This window comes from Gadus morhua, chromosome 2, assembly GCF_902167405.1.
Source record: "Gadus morhua chromosome 2, gadMor3.0, whole genome shotgun sequence".
In the NCBI taxonomy this organism is placed as follows: domain Eukaryota; kingdom Metazoa; phylum Chordata; class Actinopteri; order Gadiformes; family Gadidae; genus Gadus; species Gadus morhua.
Genome location: NC_044049.1, coordinates 227,894 through 251,820, shown reverse-complemented (window position 1 = coordinate 251,820; position 23,927 = coordinate 227,894). Strand labels below are relative to the sequence as shown.

Sequence of the window (23,927 nt, the reverse complement as noted above, 5' to 3'; positions counted from 1 at the left end):
AACATAATACATTTAGATGAAGGGGAAAGGATATAATATGTAGACGTTACACTGCCAGAGATGTAGTTGTAGAAAATATGTATTTGCATAACTATTTGCATTTGAATAAATTAAGAAAAGTGGTAGACTGACTGAATGAAAACGTGGCAGTATCAGGCCTGTCGTAGCATTCTACTTTGTTCTGTCACCAGTAAAAGGGTCTCGTAACGTCATGAGGACCAGTCGTCCAATCACAGCTGTTGTTGCGCTCTCATTACAAAACATAAACACATGGCGGCTTGGACGGTTGTGGATGGCGTATTAAACAACAAAAATGTATATAAGGCTGAAATCGAAATAATATTGTTATTATTACTATTTACTTATAATTATGCCTCCTAGGTTAATAAAAAAAAAGTCCGGATAGTTCCGATCCACTTACAAGTGTCCATGAATGCTTTGACGTCATCTCGCTGCGACCCACTGAGGATGTTTAAAGCCAGGAGGATTCTTTAACTTCAGCAAAGATCACAGATGGCTTCGTTAAAAGAGGCTTTAAAAAAGCACTTCGGCTTCGATAGCTTCAGGTCGAAGCTCCAGGAGGATGTCGTCAAAGCGGTCCTCAAAGGTAGAGACTGCCTAAGCCTTTCCCCTAAGATAGCTGAAGATAATTCCGGTTAATGAGCCAGGCATTAGCTGCTAGTGTCAACTTTAAGTGGCTGTCACTAAGACAACAAAACACTGTATATGTTCCTCTTAAAATTATGGAAATACGACTTAGTTATAAAAACGAATTGTTGAGCTTCAGTCGCTTTAAAGTAAATTGTAAATGTCGGATGCCTTGTTACTATAACAGAGTGAACATGTTCTCCAGGGGACCGGGATGTGTTTGTGTGTATGCCCACCGGAGCAGGAAAGTCTCTCTGCTACCAGCTCCCTGCAGTCATGTCTAAAGGCATCACTCTGGTCATATCGCCGCTCATCGCTCTCATTCAGGTCAGTCCTTAGCCCGGTTAAATTACCATTTGTTTAGCTAAGAGCTATCGTCCATTAGATGAGGCATCATTCCTCATTGTCCCGCCAGGACCAAGTGGACCACCTCCGGGAGCTGAACATTCCCGCCTGCTCCATCAACTCCAAGCTTCCGGCCGGGGAGCGTCGGCTGATCCTCACGGACCTGGAGAGCGAGAGCCCCCGGCTGAAGCTGCTCTACATCACCCCGGAGATGGTGGCGTCGCCGTCCTTCCAGCCCTGCCTGACCGGCCTGCTGTCCCGCCGGCTGCTGTCGCTGCTGGCCGTGGACGAGGCGCACTGCGTCTCCCAGTGGGGCCACGACTTCAGACCCGACTACCTCAAGCTGGGCAAGCTGCGCAAGCGTCTGAAGGGGGTGGTGTGTGTGGCGCTGACGGCCACGGCGCCCCAGAAGGTGCAGAAGGACATCGAGGAGTCTCTGCAGCTGCACGCCGTGCTGTGCTACACCACGCCTGTGTTCCGCAGCAACCTGTACTACGACGTCATCTTCAGGGAGGCGCTGGAGGAGCCCTACGCCCACCTGCACGCCTTCGTGAAGGAGGCGCTGGCCGCCGGCGGGGGGGAGGAGGTGGGTTCAGCCGGCAGCCGGGACCCACCAGGGGTCTTGGACCCACTAGGGGTCCGGGACCCACCGGGACCAGCTCTAAGATCTAACCGCGTTTCAAGGACCTGCCAAGTCCTGAGCTGAAAAGATATTAATATGAATTTATTGTTTTTGTTGTATTCCTTTATGGACAAGAGGGTAAAGAGAGGAGCTGTGGGTTGTAGATGAGGGGGGTGATAGGGGGGTGATAGGGGGGTGATAGGACTGCAGGTGGGAATTGAACCTGCGTCGCTACAAGGCCTATTGCCTGTGTTTCCTTTGGCCGTGTAAACAGACGTGCAATGGATTGTTGCGGTTTGTGACGCCTGTATTTACTTCCTGGAATCAATGGATTGTCATCTGAGAATATTAGACACAAACTATTATCAAGTATCCTCTTCTTCTCCTCATGTTCGCTCTCAGTACTTCGTAAAGAAGCATCGTCCTAAACATCCCGTTGATGTTTAGTGCCGGTTTCATTTTGAGACTGAAACAGAACCCTGCATGTGTTGGTGTGAGCAGGGCTGTGGGATCGTCTACTGCCGGACCAGAGACAACTGTGAGACGGTGGCGTACCAGCTGACCAAGCTGGGGGTGCTGTCCAAGGCCTACCACGCAGGTCAGGCTCCCCCACATCGTCCTATAGAGTCAGCCTATAGAGTCAGGGAGTGCTCACCTGATCTGTGAGGATGCTAATCGTAAAGTACTCAGAGCCATCGGTAACCTTTTACAATAAGGGAACCTTAATAAATTGGTAATTCACATTAGTTAATGCATTAATAAGTATTATTGTATAGCATTAGAATAAGTGTTAGTGCTATGATTAACCCCTTCCCCTATTCAATAATGTATACATAGAATACCGTAGTTAACATGAACACCAGTCGTTAATTATTACTAGACTATTAGTTTACTCTTAATTAACTGTCTATTAATGTGTATCACTGCATTGACTAATGTTAATGAATGTGCCCTTACTGTAAAGCGTCACCAGCCCAGTGATAAAAGAGAAGGAGGTCCTCACACAGTGAAAGCCTCTCTCTATACCCCTCTGCCCTCCAGGTCTGAAGACGGCCGACCGCTCGGAGGTCCAGAGCGACTGGATGCAGGGCAAGGTGCTGGTCATTGTGGCTACCATCAGCTTCGGGATGGGGGTGGACAAGGCCAACGTCAGGTGAGGCGGACGAAGGGGCAGATCTCAGCTGGGTTTAGGCTAACCTCAGGTGAGCCGACGAAGGGGCAGATCTCAGCTGGGTTTAGGCTAACCTCAGGTGAGCCGACGAAGGGGCAGATCTCAGCTGGGTTTAGGCTAAACTCAGGTGAGCCGACGATGGGATGTCTCAGCTAGGTTTCCTCTGCTCAACTTTGACTTCATAATGACGATGTCATGTTGTAGTGAAACACCTGAGATCCAACTGCCACATGTTGACCTTTGTCACGTTTTAAACCAGGAGCGTCTAAGGAATCAAACCCATGCCTTTATCCAACCAGGAGGAAGACGATCCCGAAAGGATTGAAGTCAAAGTGAAATGTTTAACAAGTAGATTGAATAGGTTTGGAAAAAACCTTGTTTTTCCAGTGGTAGAGGTTTGACTCTCCAGGTCTGTGTCAGACCTTCTACCAGTGGAGAGAGACGAGAGACGCATGTCCACTGTTCCTCATCACGTTACGCAGGAGATTCATCATAAAAAACGTGAAAACAGGATCCGATTCTCTGTCAACGTTCTGCTAATTCTCAGCTCTGATTGATCGCTTTGATAGATTGGTGTGTCGGCCTCAGCCTTGCCTGACGTTCTCTCGTTCCCACGCCGCGGTGTGTCGTGTGGTCGCGCCCCCCCCGCCCCCCCCCCCCCCTGTAGGTTCGTGGCCCACTGGAACCTGGCCAAGTCCCTGGCCAGCTACTACCAGGAGTCGGGGCGCGCGGGCCGAGACGGGCGGCCCTCCTCCTGCCGGACCTACTACTCCCCGCGCGACAAGGATCAGCTCCTCTTCCTCATCCGCAAGGAGGCCGGCCGCAAGCAGGTAGCGCCCCCTGCAGGACGCCCCTGAAGGACGCCCGGCACCGGCCCCTTCTAAAGCTCTATAGACCCTTATTCACACGTTGGGGGGGTTCTCTGCAGGCGAAGCGGGGGGCTCAGAAGGAGACGGACAAGTCGGGGATCACGGACTTCGAGGCCATGGTGTCGTTCTGCACGCAGGAAAGGTGAGCGGGCTTTGAGTTCAGATCCCTTTTTATTAGTTTTTACATAAGGTACAAACGCACACACAACCAAACATGCATGATGAAATGGATCAATACTAAGACTATAAAGACTTTCATAGGCCTCGCTCTAAACATTATTTGAATATCATTTACAAACGGCAGAGGGCAGAGTTGAACATTAGAGCTTTTGTTTGGTTAGCAAAACTAACATCAACTCCCAAGATTTTGGGTTGTTTACATCTCTAGTGAGTTTTTAGAGAAGACTTTTTGATTATGACTCATCCTCATTTAGAATCAAGCTTCCAGCTAAGCCCAGGGCATTGCATGACACGCACGCACACGCACACACGCGCACACGCACACAAGCTCATTACCAAAGAGACCCGCCCCTTATTCAGGTCAACGGCAGCATTATTGGACATCTGAATTGTCGGAATGTGGATGTTCCTGAAAGTGTGTATGTGATATTATGTGTGTGTGTGTGTGTGATGGTGTGTTTCTATTTGGACGTGTTTCAGGATATCCTTGTCAGTATCTGCCAGCTGTGGCCGTGTTGATAAAGGGCTGGTCTAACGCACTGTTTACCCTCTCACTGGGCCGTGCTGACTGCTGCCGCCGCAGTGAACACCTCGGTCTACGGCCTCCATGTTTAGCTTTAGATCACCCAGCAGCCTCACAAAGTCCTGCTGTTTGACCCCTCTCAGATCAGCTCCCATTCTGAGGATCCTTACTCGGAGAGAGGGGGGGAGAGAGAGGGAGAGAGAGACAGAGGTGGAGAGAGAGAGAGAGGGAGAGAGAGGGGGGAGGGGAGTTTGTCCTCTCTCTATCGAGCCGTGGGGTTAGTCCTCAGAATGTGTTGCCTCCTGTACACCGGTCCCGGGTCACTGTAGACCGGTCCCGGGTCGCTGTAGACCGGTCCCGGGTGTAGACCGGTCCCGGGTCGCTGTAGACCGGTCCCGGGTCGCTGTAGACCGGTCCCGGTTGTAGACCGGTCCCGGGTCGCTGTAGTCCGGCTGGGGGCTCAGATCCGGGCCCCCTTGGGCTTGCAGCAGCAGCAGCAGCAGGACAGAGAGGCCAGGACCACCATGAGGACCACGAGCACTGGGGGGGTGAGGGACAGACGGTCAGGCACTCACCGACAGATCAACACACCTGAGGCCCCAGAGTGGACCTGAGGGCCCCACCAGGGGCCCCGGGGGGCGGGACTCACAGATGAAGGCCAGGATGATGAAGAAGGCCCCCAGCTCCAGGGGGTCGGCGTTGGGCAGCCCCTCTAGCTTGGACCACAGCGTGTTCAGCAGGCTGAGGGTCTGCTCGCGGGCCTCCATGCTGCCGGGCGGGGGGGTCACTGGGGGGCCGGGTCGCTCCTCAGAACACGGGACCGGAACGCTCCCTAAGGTCCAACGGGGTACAGGAGTGTGTTCAGCTCAGTCCACGTTCACCTGGGTGGGGGTGTAGTATGAGGGAATTATCTGCATTTCTGAGACTTACTTCTGAAACTTCTTAGGGAGTGTGCCGGGCCAAAGCATGTGGTTTTTCTTGCCGAGTGTCTCTGACTTTCTCTGAAGTGGAATATAAGCGAGGGAGGCGTTGGTGTGGACGGAGGTGGGAGTGCTCCAGCAGAGCTCAGTTTGTTAACAGCCGTTTGTTAACAGTACGTACAGGGCGCCTATAAGACCTTTACAACAATACAAATGGTTGGTTAGACTCCTGCGACTTCTCCTGTATAACAGGGGTCCCCAAGGCTCTTGTCATGTGACCTGTCAAGAGGACTGTGAACAGCTCGTCAACAGAAGGTCAACGTTGGCCACAGGGTCAGCGATGGAGAACTATTGATCACTTCATGGTTCTCGCTGGGAGTTTTACCAAGAACAACTTTGAATTGAACTGTATCTTTGATCATATTTTAATTACTAATGACGCATTCATTGTTGTTGTGAACAGTTTCACATCAGGCAGATGTTCCATACTGATACGATGAGCCTGAAGGCTACGCCAACGAGTTCACCCGTTCCCTAAATATCGCACACGCACGTCGAATACTGCGTGTGTCATCTGAGTCTCCCAGCGCCTCCACGCCTCCCAGGGAGGGGCGGCCGACGTCTGGGGAACACCTGGAGGCATTCCACACATTCCCTCGGCCCTGGGTCACACTCTGGGTTTAAACGCAGACTAGCCTCTACACACCCTGTTACTGTCCCTGCGGTCCACACAGACCGGTCCACTACCCTACACCCAGGAAGCCCTTATCCCCGTCATCAAACACGTCTGAGGTGTTCCCCCCCCTGTGGGGATCTCTAGAAGGGGAGAGGACACTTAAAGGGGTCTTACCTGGAGTGTGGAGTCCTCCCAGCTCAGAGCCTCCTGCGAGTGGTGGTGTTGTGTCTGTGTTGTTCAGCCAGCAGCATGTCAGGGGAGAGGAGGGGCCAGGCCAGGCCACGCCCCCTTCCTCCCATCCTCACCGCAGCCAGCTGGGGGAGAGAGAGAAGAGAGAGAGAGTTAAAGGGAGTCTCTCTCCACTGCCTGAGCTTACAGGTGTTATCTCCTTGTTCTGATCGCCTGTACTCCTTCTGTTTGCCCTCCTCTCTCTGGTTCACCTCCTCTCTCTGGTTCACCTCCTCTCTCTGGTTCACCTCCTCTCTCTGGTTAGGACGGAGAGGAGGGGGAGACGGTGTTCACCTCCTCTCTCTGGTTCACCTCCTCTCTCTGGTTCACCTCCTCTCTCTGGTTCACCTCCTCTCTCTGGTTCACCTCCTCTCTCTGGTTCACCTCCTCTCTCTGGTTCACCTCCTCTCTCTGGTTCACCTCCTCTCTCTGGTTAGGACGGAGAGGAGGGGGAGACGGTGTTCACCTCCTCTCTCTGGTTAGGACGGAGAGACGGTGTTCACCTCCTCTCTCTGGTTAGGACGGAGAGACGGTGTTCACCTCCTCTCTCTGGTTAGGACGGAGAGACGGTGTTCACCTCCTCTCTCTGGTTCACCTCCTCTCTCTGGTTCACCTCTCTCTGGTTCACCTCCTCTCTCTGGTTCACCTCCTCTCTCTGGTTCATCTCCTCTCTCTGGTTCACCTCCTCTCTCTGGTTCACCTCCTCTCTCTGGTTCACCTCCTCTCTCTGGTTAGGATAGAGAGACGTGGGACACAGTGTTCACCTCCTCTCTCTGGTTCACCTCCTCTCTCTGGTTCACCTCCTCTCTCTGGTTCACCTCCTCTCTCTGGTTCACCTCCTCTCTCTGGTTCACCTCCTCTCTCTGGTTCACCTCCTCTCTCTGGTTCACCTCCTCTCTCTGGTTCACCTCCTCTCTCTGGTTAGGATAGAGAGACGTGGGTCACAGTGTTCTGCTCTCTCCAGCAGACCTTGTGTGGTGGAACCTCCTTGCTGGCATTGAGAGCGACCCGCTGGCACTGCACTTGTTAATCTGCAATTGTTTGTCGTCTTGATTTAATTAGCTTCTGCGTTCGTCATGAACTGAACTATGATCTACTGTAGAAACAGTGTCACGAATATTGAGATTTAGTATTAAACCACGATGCTATGTCAATTCACCTCGCCCATAATACTCACTAAACAGGTTTCACCTATCAGCTGGGGACGTACTCATGTTATATCACACTTGGCAGAGGATGCTAGTCTAGGATACACATCTTTGTTGACTGAGTGGGATGGGTCCTGGAGCTGGGCCCTGGTCCCAGTGGGCTGGGTCCTGGTCCCAGTGGGCTGGGTCCTGGTCCCAGTGGGCTGGGTCCTGGTCCCAGTGGGCTGGGTCCTGGTCCCAGTGAGCTGGGTCCTGGTCCCAGCTCACTGGGTGCTGGTCCCAGTGGGCTGGGTCCTGGTCCCAGTGGGCTGGGTCCTGGTCCCAGTGAGCTGGGTCCTGGTCCCAGCTCATTGGGTGCTGGTCCCAGTGGGCTGGGTGCTGGTCCCAGTGGGCTGGGTCCTGGTCCCAGTGAGCTGGGTCCTGGTCCCAGTGGGCTGGGTCCTGGTCCCAGTGGGCTGGGTCCTGGTCCCAGTGGGCTGGGTCCCGGTCCCAGTGGGCTGGGTCCCGGTCCCAGTGGGCTGGGTCCTGGTCCCAGTGGGCTGGGTGCTGGTCCCAGTGAGCTGGGTGCTGGTCCCAGTGGGCTGGGTCCTGGTCCCAGTCCTGACCCCCCAGCCCTGACCCCCCAGCCCTGACCCCCCAGCCCTGACCCCCCAGCCCTGACCCCCCAGCCCTGACCCCCCAGCCCTGACCCCCCAGTCCTGACCCCCCAGCCCTGACCCCCCAGCCCTGACCCCCCAGCCCTCCTCTGCTAACGAGCGTGCGCCCCCCAGCTGCCGTCACGCCACCATCTCCAAGTTCTTCGGCAACGCGCCGCCCAGCTGCTCCGGGGCCTGCGACTTCTGCCGCGACCCCAGGAAGGTGCGGGCGCAGCTGGAGAAGGCGTCGGCCGGGACGCGCATCGCGGGCGCCCAGAGCCACGCCCCCCCGGGCGCCTTCGGCTTCGACCGCGACCTCTACGCCGGCGGCAGGAAGGGCTATGGCTTCGAGAGGTAGGGCGCCAGGCGAGTGTACATCCAAGTGTAGGCTACAAACACTTAACTGTTTCCTAGTGAGAAAAGGCCAACATATCCAACATACAACTTCCTTTAGCTGACCACTTGTTTTTTATCCAAAGGATAAAATCCAGGCAACGCAGCGACGCCTCAAAGGTCACCCGAAACCACCAATGTGTGTGTGGTCCGGGAGGGTCAATTGAGGTGCTAGCTCAATCCGGCGATTTTCCTCGTGCAGTGTGAACGTGCATAAGACGGCCTATTTGGCCGTGTGAAACGTCTTCACATACCCTGACCCTGAGGCCCATGACACCCGTTCTCACCCTGGTCTCCACGTGCACTGGTCTCCACGTGCACTGGTCTCCAGGTGCACTGGTCTCCACGTGCACTGGTCTCCACGTGCATTGGAGTTGGGCTGTGTTAGCGCCAGCCGCTCGGCTGCTGGGGGTAACCGGAGGCTTTGTGTCCCCCAGGCACGATGAAGAGGGCGAGGAGGGAGGCAGTGGCGACGAAGACCCTTTACTGAGGAAGAAGCAGTTTGGCAACCTCTTCAAGAAGCAGATGAACCTGCGCAAGGTGTGTGTGTGTGTGTGTGTGTGTGTGTGTGTGTGTGTGTGTGTGTGTGTGTGTGTGTGTGTGTGTGTGTGTGTGTGTGTGTGTGTGTGTGTGTGTGTGTGTGTGTGTGTGTGTGTGGCAGACTGTCTGCATATCTGAACGGTGTGTTCTCCATTGGAAGCGCCCCAGAGCCCACCACACTGCGTACTGTTTGTTTGTCTCCACATCTGCCAGACAGGTGTGTGCGTCTCGGGGCAACAACAGTCTGTAACAGTTCATCTTGCTCAGTGCTCTCTGGATGAACACACACACACACACACACACAGACACAGACACACACACACACACACACACACACACACACACACACACACACACACACACACACACACACACACACACACACACACACACACACACACACACACGTGAAGGCAGTTCAGTGTGCCCCTTATTTCTATCTTGTGTTTCATTTCTTTCAGGTGTCTGAAGGATCCAAAGAAGACTTTACCCTCCCAGGTGAGGTGCCCCCCATCCTAGGACCCCCCCCTCCAGGGGCGACCGCTCTGTGTACACCCTAGATGAGGAGCACACTAGATGAGGAAGGCTTTTTGAAATCGACGTCCACAGTCACCCACAAACATCAGCGGTGTTCAGACCAGACGCTAGCACTAGCGGCTCGGTGGCGGCGGCGGCGGCGGTTCTGGGTCTCTGAGTCCGGCCCGGGACGCTGCCAGGTGGCGGACCGGTGGGCAGCGGGTCTAACGCACGCGCTCAGTGGGGGGGGGGAGGGAGAGTCAGGGATGATTGTGATCGTACAGACGGGGGTGTTGTCACCCTGACTGAAGCAGTAGCTTCGTATAAAGAAGGCTCAAGTTGTTGTTGTTGTTGTTGTTCTAGATGAGGGCTGCCCGTTAAGGGATGCCAGCAGCCGGAAGGTTCCACGCCTGACCGTGAAGGTGGGTGCAGGGCGAACCCTCACACGCACGGCCTGAAGGGCGCCACCTGGTGGTGTTCTGTGGGACCACGCCCCTCTGGGTTTCTAACCTGGATCAAGCTGGAGCCGTATTGCCGTGGTGTTGGACGTGGTTCTGAGGGGTTGGGTGGTTTATGGCGCTTTCTTGAATTAGTTCTGTAAACATTGTAAACATTCAGATTATTATTTAATTGATCAAGCCCGTAGAAATCCCCATGGTTGTCACAATTAGATCGTGATTGATTCTAAAGAAATGTGTTTGATAAATAAATGTAAGCAACTTCAAGCCATCCTTTAAGCAGTCTCTATTTTATGATTCATCTGAATGGTTTTTACTTGCAGGACATGAATTAATGATGATGCGTTGTGATTCCAGGCCAGGGAGCATTGCCTCTCTCTGCTGCAGGAAGCGCTCTACGGCCACCAGGGGGCGGAAAAGACCTACAAGTAATGACACACAAACACACAGTCACACGCATACAAACAGGATTTAAAGGGGCAGTGTGTCGAATTAAGTGGCTTTTATTGTAACGGACTTGGAAGAGAAATTGAAAATAATATTCCATGAAAATGAGAAAGGTGTTTTCGCTCCCTAAGAACGAGCCCCTTTATCGACGTTCTGTTGGTGGGATCCTGCAATCTCAGCGCCAAGTGAAACTAAACCCTAAGCTCCACCCCTTTAACCCTATGCCCCGCCCCCTTAACCCCTGGGCTCTGCCCCTCTAACCCTACCGTCTCCCTCCTCTCCGCTCAGCGACGTGGTCTCCCTCTCCGTGGACCTGGAGTACGAGGTCTTCAAGAGCAGCAAGTCCTCCAACCTGTACAAGGCCGGCGTCCTGAAGAAGGTATCCCCCTCTTGTTGACCGTCTGAAGGGCCCGCATGTTGACCTTCTGAGGGCCACCGTGTTGACCTCCTGAGGGCCCTCATGTTGACCTCCTGAGGGCCCTCATGTTGACCTCCTGAGGGCCCTCATGTTGACCTCCTGAGGGCCCGCATGTTGGCCTCCGGAAGGCCCGCATGTTGACCTCCTGAGGGCCCTCATGTTGACCTCCTGAGGGCCCTCATGTTGACCTCCTGAGGGCCCGCAGGTTGACCTTCTGAACACTTCCTGGGCCTGAATTATGACCCAGCATACAAACAGAGATATCTAAAACGCAGAGCTCCAGTAATACTGTAGCGTGATGGGGGCTCACTGGGCTCCTCCAGACGAGGTCGCAGGGCGCTGGGCTGGGGCCGGTTCACCGTCGGCCTCCAGACGGTGACTCACGGCATGGGGCTCCGGGCTGCCAGGCTGGAGGTCTCTGAGTGTGGGGGGAGGCTGGTTGAACCTGGGCTTCCTGATTGGTCGATGCACTGCAGGTGTCCAGTCGGACGGGCCCACCCTCCCACAGAGCCGTCTGATATCAGGTATTGATCAGGGGACGCTGGAGGCCTGACCCTAACGCCGTTTGTCTCTGGAGGTGTCGGAGGTGAAGAAAGGCGCTGCCATGACGACGGCCACGGGAAGAGCAGAAGAAGAGAAGGAGGGCGGGGCCTCCGACCGGACCAGCAGTGATTCTGGTGTTTCCATGGCGACGGGGGTGGACTCCTCCTCCTCCGGGTCGAGCTCCTCCCATCAGCCTCCGGGGGAGCAGGGGGGCTTCACCACCGCCTACCAGGTCTACTCCGTAAGACCCCCGCTACCCCCTCAACACACCCACATCACATCCACAGTCCACCCTCAACCCCCCCCACCACACTCGGACCACCCCCACCCCCCCCCACCACACTCAGACCACCCCCACCACACTCGGACCACCCCCACACACCCACCACACTCGGACCACCCCCACCCCCACCCCCCCACCACACTCGGACCACCCCCACACACCCACCACACTCGGACCACCCCCACCCCCCCCACCACACTCAGACCCCCCCCACACACCCCACCACACTCGGACCACCCCCACCCCCCCCACCACACTCAGACCCCCCCCACACACCCCACCACACTCAGACCACCCCCACCCCCCCCACCACACTCGGACCACCCCCACCCCCCCCACCACACTCAGACCACCCCCACCCCCCCCACCACACTCAGACCACCCCCTCACACCCCACCACACTCGGACCACCCCCTCACAGACCAAACCCCCCTCCACCCCCTCACCACACCTGAGTGATGTTTGACTCACCGTGACGCCGTCTCTAATTGTCCCCCCTCCCCCCCCCAGCTGAAGCGTAAGCGGGTGGGGGCGGGGCTGCGGGGGTCCTCGGACCCCTTCCAGACGGCCCGGGAGCTGCTGCAGGTCTCGGGGCGGGACGCCGGGGGCGGGGGCTTCTACCCCGACGCCCCCGGGGAGCCCGCCGCCGCAGCCGCCGCCGCAGCGTCGTCGGGGGAGACGGAGGTGAAGGACCCCGTGGGCGGGGCCAGCCGGGTGGGCCGCGCCCCCAGCAGGAAGCAGCAGAAGATGGAGGAGGCGGCCAAGAACACCCGCAGCATCTCGCTGTACTTCGGGGGGGGCCCTGAGACCGCCGGGGACGTTCCCACGGCAACCGGCGGTCCGCTGGGACACCCGCCAGAGGCAGAAGCCGTTCCACAAACAGACGACGACGACGAGGACCCTGCTGAGTCGGTTGTCATGGACACCGCCTTCGTCTCCGACGTGGTCGTGATCGAGGATGATGAAGACGAAGACGATGATGATGTGATGGAGGTTCCTGGGACGGGGGGCTGGGACCGGCTCCGTGGGTCGGCTGACCCGGACGAGGAGAAGCCAGCAGAGTAAGGCGTCTCCGTGGTAACACGATGCCTCGGTAACGAGCTCGGTGCCAGTGATCAGTCGTGTCCTCGGGGGTTAATCAGGGTCTGCTTCCTCCCTCAGCCTGACTCCTGCCGACGAGGAGCCCGGACCTCCTCCCGCCCAGAGGGTAGGTCTCTGTGGTTCTAAACCTTGAACTGGTTTCAGGTCTAAAGCAGCATGAAGGCCTTACAGACGAGCTCAGCTAGAGCTGAAGGGGCTCTTATTTTGAAGCCCCTGATCCAATACCCACTACAACACCTATACTCCGTTCAGCCCTCAGGTGACGGAGCTGCCGGGCACGGCGAGGCCCCGCCCTCGGCCCCGCCCCCGGCCCCGCCCCCCGCCCAGCACGGCCGGGAGGAGCCGGAGGACGTCTGCAGGCGCAGGGTGACCTTTAACCCCCAGGTGGAGGAGAGTCTGCTGAAGGTCAGCGACACGCCCCCCACGCCGGCGACCCTGAAGGAGGTGGCAGACGTGGTGGTCCGCTGCCTGGACCCCTTCTACAAGCAGGGCAAGTTCTGCACCAAGGTGAGGGGCGGGGGCAGTGCTCCCCCACGGTGAGGGGCGGGGGCAGTGCTCCCCCACGCTGAGGGGCGGGGGCAGTGCTCCCCCACGCTGAGGGGCGGGGGCAGTGCTCCCCCACGGTGAGGGGCGGGGGCAGTTCTCCCCCACGGTGAGGGGGCAGTGCTCCCCCACGGTGAGGGGCGGGGGCAGTGCTCCCCCACGGTGAGGGGCGGGGGCAGTTCTCCCCCACGGTGAGGGGCGGGGGCAGTGCTCCCCCACGGTGAGGGGCGGGGGCAGTTCTCCCCCACGGAGAGGGGCGGGGGCAGTGCTCCCCCACGGAGAGGGGCGGGGGCAGTGCTCCCCCACGGTGAGGGGCGGGGGCAGTGCTCCCCCACGGTGAGGGGCGGGGGCAGTTCTCCCCCACGGTGAGGGGCGGGGGCAGTTAAAAAGCATGTTAATGCACCCGGTTACACTCGAGACGTTTTTAGAACGAGGTGACGAGGACACAATTGATCGACCAGACGTAAAATTCGACCGTGGGTTCTGCCTCTCTGATGTCTGCGGGCCGTCGGCAGCCCGGGGGTTAACGAGCTGCGCTGGTCTGTGTTGAAGGAGCTGTTCAAGGCGTTCGCCCGCCACCTGTCTCACCTCCTGGCCGAGGGGCGGAGCCGAGGGAGGGGCCAAGGTAAGCCCCGCCCATGTGGAATACAGTCCGGCAGGTTGTACTCCAAATGTCTGGATACACAACGCTTTTATGTTTCAGCTGTATTTATTAAATGTTGACTCCATTACCATGATTAATAACTGCAACAGCTGTTCTAATTGTCTGTCTGTCTGTCTGTCTGTCTGTCTGTCTGTCTGTCTGTCTGTCTGTCTCACTCACAGTGAAGGCGGAGGCCAAGGCTCTGATCCGTCAGTTCTTCGGGGGCGTGTCACGCTGCAAGGCGGAGGCCGACTGGGCGTTCCTCCGCGCCCCCCAGGGGCCCACGTAGCGGCGGGCGGCCGCGTGCTCTTCATCATCAGTGCCTCCTCTTCCTCTCGCGACTTGACGAGGGAAGTCCCGCCCCCCCTCCTCCCGCCACTTCCTGTGGTTCTGCTGCTCGGACACGACCACACCGAACCCCGCCGACGGCCGGCGGCTTGAACACCGACTCACGTAGAGCTGACAGACGTTAGCCAGAAATTAGCTGGACATTAGCCCGATGTTAGCCAGATATTAGCTGGACATTAGCCCGATGTTAGCTGGACATTAGCCCGATGTTAGCTGGACATTAGCCCGATGTTAGCTGGACATTAGCCCGATGTTAGCCAGATATTAGCTGGACATTAGCCCGATGTTAGCCGGACGTTAGCCAGACGTTAGCCGGACTTGAGGTTGAATGATGACTCACTAACCCAGAAGGCGTCGTCTTGCTCGTTGCTGCTGGCAGCGGCTGGCGCTCTGGAACCTCTGGAACCTCTGAAACCAAACGAACATAATGACCAGCGGCGGATGGTTCCAACACACAGCTTGTTACCTTAATTAAAACCACACAGCTCGTTACCTTAATTAAACCCACACAGCTCGTTACCGTAGGTAAAGCTCTGTGTGTATACACTCCATCTAGGTTGGTCTCGGTTCCTCTGACCCGTGTTCATGTAGTGATGTGTGAGTTCTGTTCTGTTTCTGTTGATCAGCACTAGTCTCCTCCTTGTTGGAAGAGCTTTACTGTTGCCATGGGGACCGGCCCTGAGTGCATGGTTACGGGAGACTTCCTGTCTCCCCCCCCCCCCCCCCTCTCTCTCCTCTCACTCAGTGGTCCATTAGGGCGAACGGAAACCCAACTCTGCGATCCGCAAAGTGCTGTTTTGTACAATAAAGATCTAGTGCTGATGTGGGATCTCCTCTTCTGCTTAATGAGTTAATCAATGTGTTACTTAATGTGGTCCATTTTGGTCGTACCCCCGACTCCCCGTGTGTTTGAACTGAACAATGCCGGTGATGCCCGGGTCGGGTCGTCCGGGCAGAGGGGGAGACGTCGGCGCAGTGCGCGCCCCCGAAGGGGCGTGTCCGCGAACAGCTGACGGCCCCCACTGTGCCCGTCCACCATGACATCATCGCTGCTGCTGCGCGGTAAGGGAGGAGACGAGATGATGAAAACCTTCTAGTGGTTCTCGGAAGCTGAATTTCAGTGTCAGAATTACACAGGTGTTCATTTGAAAGGATGTTACTTAATATAATTTAAGATCAGCTTATAACGGCGTTAGTGAATTGAGCGCGCGCAGGTGTGCACCCGGAGGGCGGTGTTTGACGTGCTCTCTCCTAGGTCCGCGGACAGGCCGACTCCATCTGAGTCTGCGCCGTTTGGTTATTTTTTTCCTTCGCGAGGCGTGCTCTGCTTCCGGGCGGTTTGGGTTCGCATCCCCAGCGGTACCACATCGATGCTCCGGCCGGGCGGGATGGAGGAGTTCGTGACGGAGGATGAGGAGCCTTGGTACGACCAGCGGGACCTGGAACAAGGTAGGAGATCCCTCTGAGGTCCGCAGTTCTCATGGGGGTGGGATGTTATTACGGCGAGGAGCTGGAACAGAACCTCTGATCGTTAACTCTGAGGGGCTTGGATCTGTTAACCTGGTGGGGTCAGTGGAGCAGAGCATCATCAAACCGGGAGGAGACCGCGTCTTATAAATCAACATTTAGGTTGATGAATAACGTTTATATAATTACATAACTGTTATTTATGAGTCAAATTAAGCGATTTAAACGTTGGTCGTTTTTCCCCAATCTCCATCCATTAGTCTTGAGTTTCTTCTCCTGTTCTGCTCATCATTTGATCTCTTCCTCGGAGATCTCCTCCGAATAGAGAGATGAGAGAGAGGGTCAGGCCTCGGGTCTGTGTCCCCTTCCTCACATAAGTGGATGAGACCCCTGTAATCCTGAACAGTGTGCTTCTAAGACTATTACATCATACCTAGGTGGGGTGGTTGTCTCTTGCAGTCTGTGTCTGTGAGAGAGAGAGAGAGGGAGACAGAGAGAATCAGACACAAAATTAATCGAGTCTTCGATTAAATGACTGACTTGATCCAATCTGTGAACCCAGCCCGGGCAACATGTCCGGGCGGACCACAAAGACCAGGTCAAGGCCTCCATCTAGCTATGCAACGACTCCATGCAGTCAACCTTGATGATTACGAATTGGGTCCAGTGTGTGTGTGTGTGTGTGTTACACCCCCTTTGGATTTAATATAGGCTGGTCAGATTTGACAAAGCTTATCAAAATTAGACCACCGTTTAATCAGGAAGACGGCCAACAATACACAAGGTTGTGTGTGTTTGCTTTGGGAAAGAGGTAGGTGTGTGTGTGTGTGTGTGTGTGTGTGTGTGTGTGTGTGTGTGTGTGTGTGTGTGTGTGTGTGTGTGTGTGTGTGTGTGTGTGTGTGTGTGATCTTAATGGGTCTGCAGCATTAAGCTGATCTCATCACAGCTCAGACTAGCTTCAGGGATCATATTCAGTTCAGCCATGAAATTACATAAATCAAAAATTGAGGTTAAGGCACAATTTCACCCCATAGAAATATAATCTTCAATATAACCTTGTTTGTTATCGGCCCTAATTCTCGAATTAACCAGGCCTAATTAACCTTTATATTATGTCACCTAGAAATATGCATAAAGGTCCTTTGTACATGTGCAGGAAACCCTTTAAATAGTCCATGTTATATAATACTGTGTTCTACACATTGAGCAGTGGAGCGGCCACTGAATCAGTACAGAGATAGAGACAGACTCACTACAGACAGACTCTCTACAGACCTACAGTCAGACAGACCTACATTCAGACTCAGACAGACAGACTCACTACAGACCTACAGTCAGACAGACTCACTACAGACCTACAGACAGACAGACTCTCTACAGACCTACAGTCAGACAGACCTACAGACAGACTCAGACAGACAGTCACTACAGTCAGACAGACTCACTACAGACAGACAGACAGACAGACTCACTACAGACAGACAGACTCACTACAGACAGACAGACAGACTCACTACAGACAGACAGACTCACTACAGACAAACTACAGACAGACACAGACAGACTCACTACAGACAGACAGACAGACAGACTCACTACAGACAGACTCACTACAGACAGACAGACAGACTCACTACAGACACACTACAGACAGACACAGACAGACTCACTTCAGACAGACCTACAGACAGACAGACGTCCAGACATACAGCTGGCCTAAGCCTCAGCACAGAGTTCTCTGTAGGAGATTACGTTCCCCCAGAGTCCGAGGAGCTGATGGGATGCAGACCCCCGGCGTACCTCTCTGACGGAGAACAGGTCTCTGGTGCTGATGGGATGCAGACCCCCGGCGTACCTCTCTGACGGAGAACAGGTCTCTGAACACGGTCATCGAGGACCCTTTGAATATCTGTGACGTCGCTTTGGATAGAAGCACCTGCTAAACGCCCTGAATGTAAATGACCTAGAGGTCGCCAGGGACGGGGGACTGGGGGACACCCCCCCCCCCCCCCCCCCCCCCCACTGAGACCCCAGCAGTGCAACACAGGTCGTGATACACGAGATGACGGCTGATTGGTCATTAGTAGCAGTCACTAGGGTTGTCCCGCCCCTCCCCGACATGAGTTACATAACTGATCGGCACGTTGGGAGGGACGGGATGCATCTGACACACACACACACACACACACACACACACACACACACACACACACACACACACACACACACACACACACACACACACACACACACACACACACACACACACACACACACACACACACACACACACACACTCCTGTCACTCCGAGCTACATGTGAGTACAGTCTCACACGCTGCCCGTGGTGTAGTTGTGTGTCCAGTCTTTTGTTGAACACAATGCCGTGAGGCCTCTCATGCCGTACAGAAGCAGACGCGTGTGTGCGGGCAGTGAGCCGGACACACACTCTGTAACTAGGGCTCTCATCAGCCCACATAGCGTACAGAAATACATCCTGGCGGTCTTCTACTTCCTTGACTCCTGGGGTGCTTCCCTCGGCTCTCTGTTCTCTTCTCCCCTCAGCCTCTCCTCCTCTCCCCGTCTGGGACCTCCTTCTAGACGTCGCATCGATTTCTCTTTCTACAGACCACCGTTCCTCTTTAAACGTTACCGCTTTGAAGCTTTTCTTCTGCTGCACCAAGGGGACTTTGAGGCCCCCTTCCCCGTATTTAGATGAACACAGCAGCTCAGTGTTTACACCAACGGCCTCCCTGTGGGGACTGAGTGTGATGAGGAGGATGTGTGGTGACGTCTCATTAGACAGGAGGCTGAGGAACACCTTCCTGAGGTGCCTTCCTGATCCCCACACAGCATGGAGGTCTTGGTTCAATGTGTGTCCGTGTGTGTGTGTTTCAGTGTGTGTGTGTGTGTGTGTGCGTGTGTCAGTGTGTAAAGCCCCCTGTGTCTCTGCCCCCCCCCCCAGACCTCCACCTGGCAGCAGAGCTGGGGAAGACTCTTCTGGAACGCAACAAGGAGTTGGAGGACTCGCTGCAGCACATGTACATCATCAACGAGGACCAGGCCCAGGAGATAGAGGTGTGTGTGTGCGTGTGTGCGCACGTGCACGCCTGAGCCCTGACAGCTGGCACCATGCTGTCCTCTCTCATCAGCCCTGGGTTATGAGGCTGCGTTTCACGGCTGTATCTCCCCCTGGTGGTGGAAGGTCGAACAGCAGGGCGATCCTCCCAAAACTAAAGGGCTTCAATTTAATGCATCACTTTACATCACGGATTTCCAAACCATTTTTCTATTTCTTCACAGCCTGTGACTCCACATTGGGCCTGCTGTCTTTATTCATGACTATAGAAGCCATCGTTCAGTATTATTATATAATCGACCCTGATGTAATCCACTCCCTCTCGGTGTGTGTGTGTGTGCGTGTGCGTGTGCGTGTGCGTGTGCGTGTGCGTGTGTGTGTGTCCCAGTACCTGGCCAAGCAGCTGGAGGTTCTGCGGGACGTCAACGAGCAGCACGCCAAGGTGTACGAGCAGCTGGACGTCACAGCGCGCGCTCTGGAGATCACCAACGAGAAGCTGCTGCTGGAGAGCAAGGCCTCGCACCAGAAGATCCACAGGTCAGCCTCACCCTCTCACTCACTCAGTCGCTCACTCACTCACTCAACCTCTCACTCAATAACACCCTCACTCACTCAGTCACTCACTCACTCTAGCAGAGAGCAAGGCCTCGCACCAGAAGATCCACAGGTCAGACTCACCCCCTCACTCACTGACTCATTCACTCTCACTCACTCACCCTCTCACTCAGTTATTCACACACTCACTCACTTACTCAATGAATCCCTCACACACTCACTCATTCAATCGCTCACTCACACTCTTTCACAGAGCAAGGCCTCCTATCAGAAGATGCACCGGTCAGCCCTCACCCTCTCCCTCACTCACTCCCTCACTCCCTCCCGCTCTAGAGGAGAGCCAGGCCTCCTATCAGAGACTATATTTGACGTCAGAGGGAGAGCCGACCCTCGGGGAGAGGAGAGAGTGGGGTGATGTTCAGACGCCTCCGAGCTGCCGTTCTCCCGTCTCGTGTTTCTTGAGCGTTTCTTTAACACCAGCATCGTGTTTGTGGCCCGCGCCGCACGTTGTTGCATAACACAACAAGTCCTTTATTAATAATCCCCAGAGCATTCCAACCTGTAAGTCGGTCTTACTGACTGTTTCCAAAGCAGCGATTACAACGACAGGGCTCAGCGGGCTGATGCTGCCTGAGAGCAGCTCTGTGTTCACCAGAACAAGGCTGCTGTTGTTGGCCCAGTCAAACCAGTGGGCCCACCAGAGGTCCCATCAGTGGTCACCCCAGTGGTCAGACTAGTGGTCAGGCCAGTGGTCAGACTAGTGGTCAGACTAGTGGTCACCCCAGTGGTCAAACTACTGGTCCGACCAGTGCTCCCACCAGTGGTCAGACTAGTGGTCACCCCAGTGGTCAGACTAGTGGTCAGTGGTCAGACTAGTGGTCAGACTAGTGGTCACCCCAGTGGTCACCCCAGTGGTCAGACTAGTGGTCACCCCAGTGGTCAGACTAGTGGTCACCCCAGTGGTCAGACTAGTGGTCCGACCAGTGCTCCCACCAGTGGTCAGACTAGTGGTCAGACTAGTGGTCACCCCAGTGGTCACCCCAGTGGTCAGACTAGTGGTCAGACTAGTGGTCACCCCAGTGGTCAGACTAGTGGTCACCCCAGTGCTCCCACCAGTGGTCCCACCAGTGGTCAGACTAGTGGTCACCCCAGTGGACACCAGTTTGCTGATCAGAGGCTGAGGATGAGGGAATACGACGGAAGAGCTAATGATCTAACATTATGGCAATTGTGTGTGTGTGTGTGTGTGTGTGTGTGTGTGTGTGTGTGTGTGTGTGTGTGTGTGTGTGTGTGTGTGTGTGTGTGTGTGTGTGTGTGTGTGTGTGTGTGTGTGTGTGTGTGTGTGTCTCTCTCTGTGTGTGTGTGTGTGTGCAGGCTGACGGGCACCACGGAGGCGCTGCAGGCCCAGGTTGACGGGCTGTCGGGTCGCGTGGAGGAGCTCCGCACGCTGGAGGAGCTCCGGGTGCGGAGGGAGAAGAAGGAGAGGAGGAAGACCGTCAGCTCCTTCCCCTGCCTGAAGGAGCTGTGCACCGCACCCAGGTGACACACGCACGCACACACGCACGCACGCACCCCACAATAAGAGTCCTCCACACACACACACACCTCTACCACAATAAGAGTCCTCCACACACACACACACACCCCTCTACCACAATAAGAGTCCTCCACACATACACACACACCCCTCTACCACAATAAGAGTCCTCCACACACACACACACCCCTCTACCACAATAAGAGTCCTCCACACATAAACACACCCCTCTACCACAATAAGAGTCCTCCACACACACACACACACCACTCTACCACAATAAGAGTCCTACACACATAAACACACCCCTCTACCACAATAAGAGTCCTCCACACACACACACCCCTCTACCACAATAAGAGTCCCCCACACACACCACTCACCGTTCTACCACAATAAGAGTCCTCCACACACACACCCCTCTACCACAATAAGAGTCCTCCACACACACACACACACCCCTCTACCACAATAAGAGTCCTCCACACACACACACACACCACTCTACCACAATAAGAGTCCTACACACATAAACACATCCCTCTACCACAATAAGAGTCCTCCACACACACACACACCCCTCTACCACAATAAGAGCCCCCCACACACACCACTCACCGTTCTACCACAATAAGAGTCCTCCACACACACACCCCTCTACCACAATAAGAGTCCTCCACACACACACACACCTCTACCACAATAAGAGTCCTCCACATACACACACTCACCACTCTACCACAATAAGAGTCCTCCACACACACACTCTGTTGTTGAATGTGTGTGGAAACCCTTTCTATGTTTGGGTTGGTTGAGGCCTTGAGGATCCATTTCCTCCCGTGGCGCCGTGTGTCTCAGAGGATCAGACACTACAGATCATATCCTTACACTTAAGTACCCCCCCCCCCCCCCCCAGGTACGAGGACGGCTTCCTGGTGGCCCACCCGGGCAGCGTGGACCTGCTGGAGCCCCCCCCCGCCGACCAGGAGCACCGCCGGCTGCAGGACTCCCTCGCCGCGCTGCGGGACAACATGGCGGCGGAGCGCGGCCGGCGGGAGGGCGCCGAGCGCGACTGCGCCGCCGCGCTGCGGGAGCTGGAGGCCCTGGAGCGCCGGCTCCTGGGGGCCGAGGGCTGCCGGCTCCGCGTCCGCGAGCTGGAGGCGGAGCTAGAGGAGATGCAGCAGCTGCGGCGCTCGCGGGCCTTCCTGCTGGGCGGGCGGGGCGGGGCGGCGGCGGGCGACCTGGAGCACGCCCTCCTCGCCAACACGCCCGAGACGGACACGCCCGAGGAGGCGGAGCCGGAAGGGGGGGGCGGGGCCGCGCGGGGGGGGGAGGGGCCCGTCAGGAAGAGCTGCAGCGACACGGCGCTCAACGCCATCTCGGGCCGGGAGGAGGGGGCGGCGGGGCGGCGGGGCGGCGGCGGCGGCTACGTGGCGCGCGGCCGGCGGGGGATGTCCATCCTGAGCGAGGTGGACGAGCAGTACCACACGCTGCTGGAGAAGTACGAGGAGCTGCTGGGGAAGTGCCGGCGCCACCAGGAGGGGCTCTGCCACGCCGGGGTGCAGACCTCCCGCCCCGTGTCCCGGGACCCCTCCGTCAAGGACTACAGCCTGGGGGGCGCGGAGGGCGGGGCCTGCGCCGGGCCCCCCTCGCCCCCCTCCACCCCCGAGGCCCTGGAGGGGCTGAGCCGGCAGGTGGAGCAGGTGGACAAGCGTCTGGGGCAGAACGCCCCCGAGTACAAGACGCTCTTCAAGGAGATCTTCTCTCGCCTGCAGAAGACCAAGGTCCACATGAACTCCTCCCACAAGGGCCGCAAGCGCGCCAAGTGAGAGGCGGGCCGGGACGGAGCTCCTCCCCCCGGGGGACGGTCGCCGCGCCAACGGAGCTCCCATCCCCATCCTGGACGACGGCCTCCATGCCGACGCAGCTCCCACCGTCGCCACGCCAACGTGCGGTCCTGGGAGGTCCCTCAGCGTCGGGGCGTCTTACAGCGCTGCGGCCCTGGCCCCCCCTCGCCCCCCCTCAGCGTTAACGATGCTGCTCGTTTGCTTGCCCGTTGGTTTAATTGTTTGGTCGTGTTTTAAGATTAACCCAATGGTACCCTGAGCGAAACCCAGGTTACACGATGGCTGTTTGTGATTGGTTCTAAGTGGCTGCCTGTCACACCAAAGACAGGGCCGTTCCAAAGGTCTGTGTGTTGTGTCGTGATTGGTTAGAAATGAAGGGATGTTTACCGGTATCTGCACTTGCTAATTTCTAATTCCTCTAAAATGAAAATGCGCCAAATCCCGTCTCACTGCTATAAAAAGTGAGATGCTTTGTTTGAGCTCCTGTCAAAACTAAAGCACTGCGACTAACACTGGAAATACTCTGAAACAAGCGCTGGCCTCCTGCCATGAATGAGGACCCGTTTGTGATGTGGTTCACTGACTGAGTGACACTACGGAGGAAGAGTTTCCCTCACTGCCCTCTCTCAGTGGCTGTCCAGATACTGGGCTAGAAAATATAATGATTGAAAGTTGCTAGTTTGTTCCACAACAGTAAAATAATCCCACGCTCCACATCGACCTCTACATGAGCAGGTGTTCACCACACGGAGCACACTGACCTCGCTGCGCTACAGTCACTGCCACACAGCAGGCCTGTCATTGGCTGCTTGGACCCTGGACCGACGTTGTGGCGATGTCCATGAGTTTGTGCGGTGACGGCTGGTTTAACCTGTAGCCCACCGATTGGTCGATGCACAACAGGTTGAACCAGCGGTCCGTCAGCCAATCAGAGGACTGCCATCTCCAACACAACATGGCCTACCACTCACTCCTCCCCCAATGTCCTGAGTGTCGTCCAATGAGAAACCTCAATTCTGTCAGCTGGGAGGTTCTGTTGTAAAAGGCCAAACATTGTTTGATTAAAGCATACGTCGAATTAAAGTGGTTTTGATTTGTTGAACCAAAGCAGAAACACAACCCGCACACGTCCCCCGGACCCCCCCGGACCCCCCCCCCCCCCCTTCTTTGGTCGTCCAATCAGAGGGGGGGGGGGGTCAACCCACTGATGAATCCATTATGACGAGCACATGAATGGTGGTGTGA

The 23,927-nt window shown here is 56.0% G+C and overlaps 2 protein-coding genes and 1 long non-coding RNA gene across 3 annotated transcripts; 2 read left to right on the top strand and 1 right to left on the bottom strand.

Annotated features, from left to right (window-relative positions):
- Positions 1–322: 322 nt before the first annotated feature.
- recql5 (RecQ helicase-like 5) lies at positions 323–14,747 on the top strand. The gene is made up of 19 exons (XM_030338164.1): positions 323–607; positions 854–975; positions 1,064–1,579; positions 2,117–2,213; positions 2,657–2,768; positions 3,454–3,616; positions 3,715–3,797; positions 8,101–8,319; positions 8,796–8,898; positions 9,360–9,396; positions 9,778–9,836; positions 10,230–10,300; positions 10,608–10,698; positions 11,315–11,521; positions 12,074–12,624; positions 12,725–12,770; positions 12,917–13,171; positions 13,760–13,832; positions 14,033–14,747. Exons 1-19 carry the CDS (start codon positions 514–516, stop codon positions 14,137–14,139), a joined length of 3,006 nt encoding a protein of 1,001 aa, XP_030194024.1. The 5' UTR covers positions 323–513; the 3' UTR covers positions 14,140–14,747.
- LOC115529563 (uncharacterized) lies at positions 3,808–6,394 on the bottom strand. Its single transcript, XR_003973583.1, has 4 exons — positions 6,129–6,394; positions 5,289–5,475; positions 5,008–5,190; positions 3,808–4,898 (listed from the first exon to the last, which is right to left on the bottom strand). It is a non-coding gene; the product is annotated as an uncharacterized LOC115529563 (long non-coding RNA).
- Positions 14,748–15,217: 470 nt separating the features above from the next.
- On the top strand, positions 15,218–23,765 carry LOC115529479 (cerebellar degeneration-related protein 2-like). The gene is made up of 5 exons (XM_030338247.1): positions 15,218–15,647; positions 18,630–18,742; positions 19,132–19,280; positions 20,673–20,837; positions 21,752–23,765. The coding sequence occupies exons 1-5, from the start codon at positions 15,569–15,571 to the stop codon at positions 22,662–22,664; spliced, it is 1,419 nt and encodes a 472-aa protein (XP_030194107.1). The 5' UTR covers positions 15,218–15,568; the 3' UTR covers positions 22,665–23,765.
- The last annotated feature ends 162 nt before the right edge of the window (positions 23,766–23,927 follow it).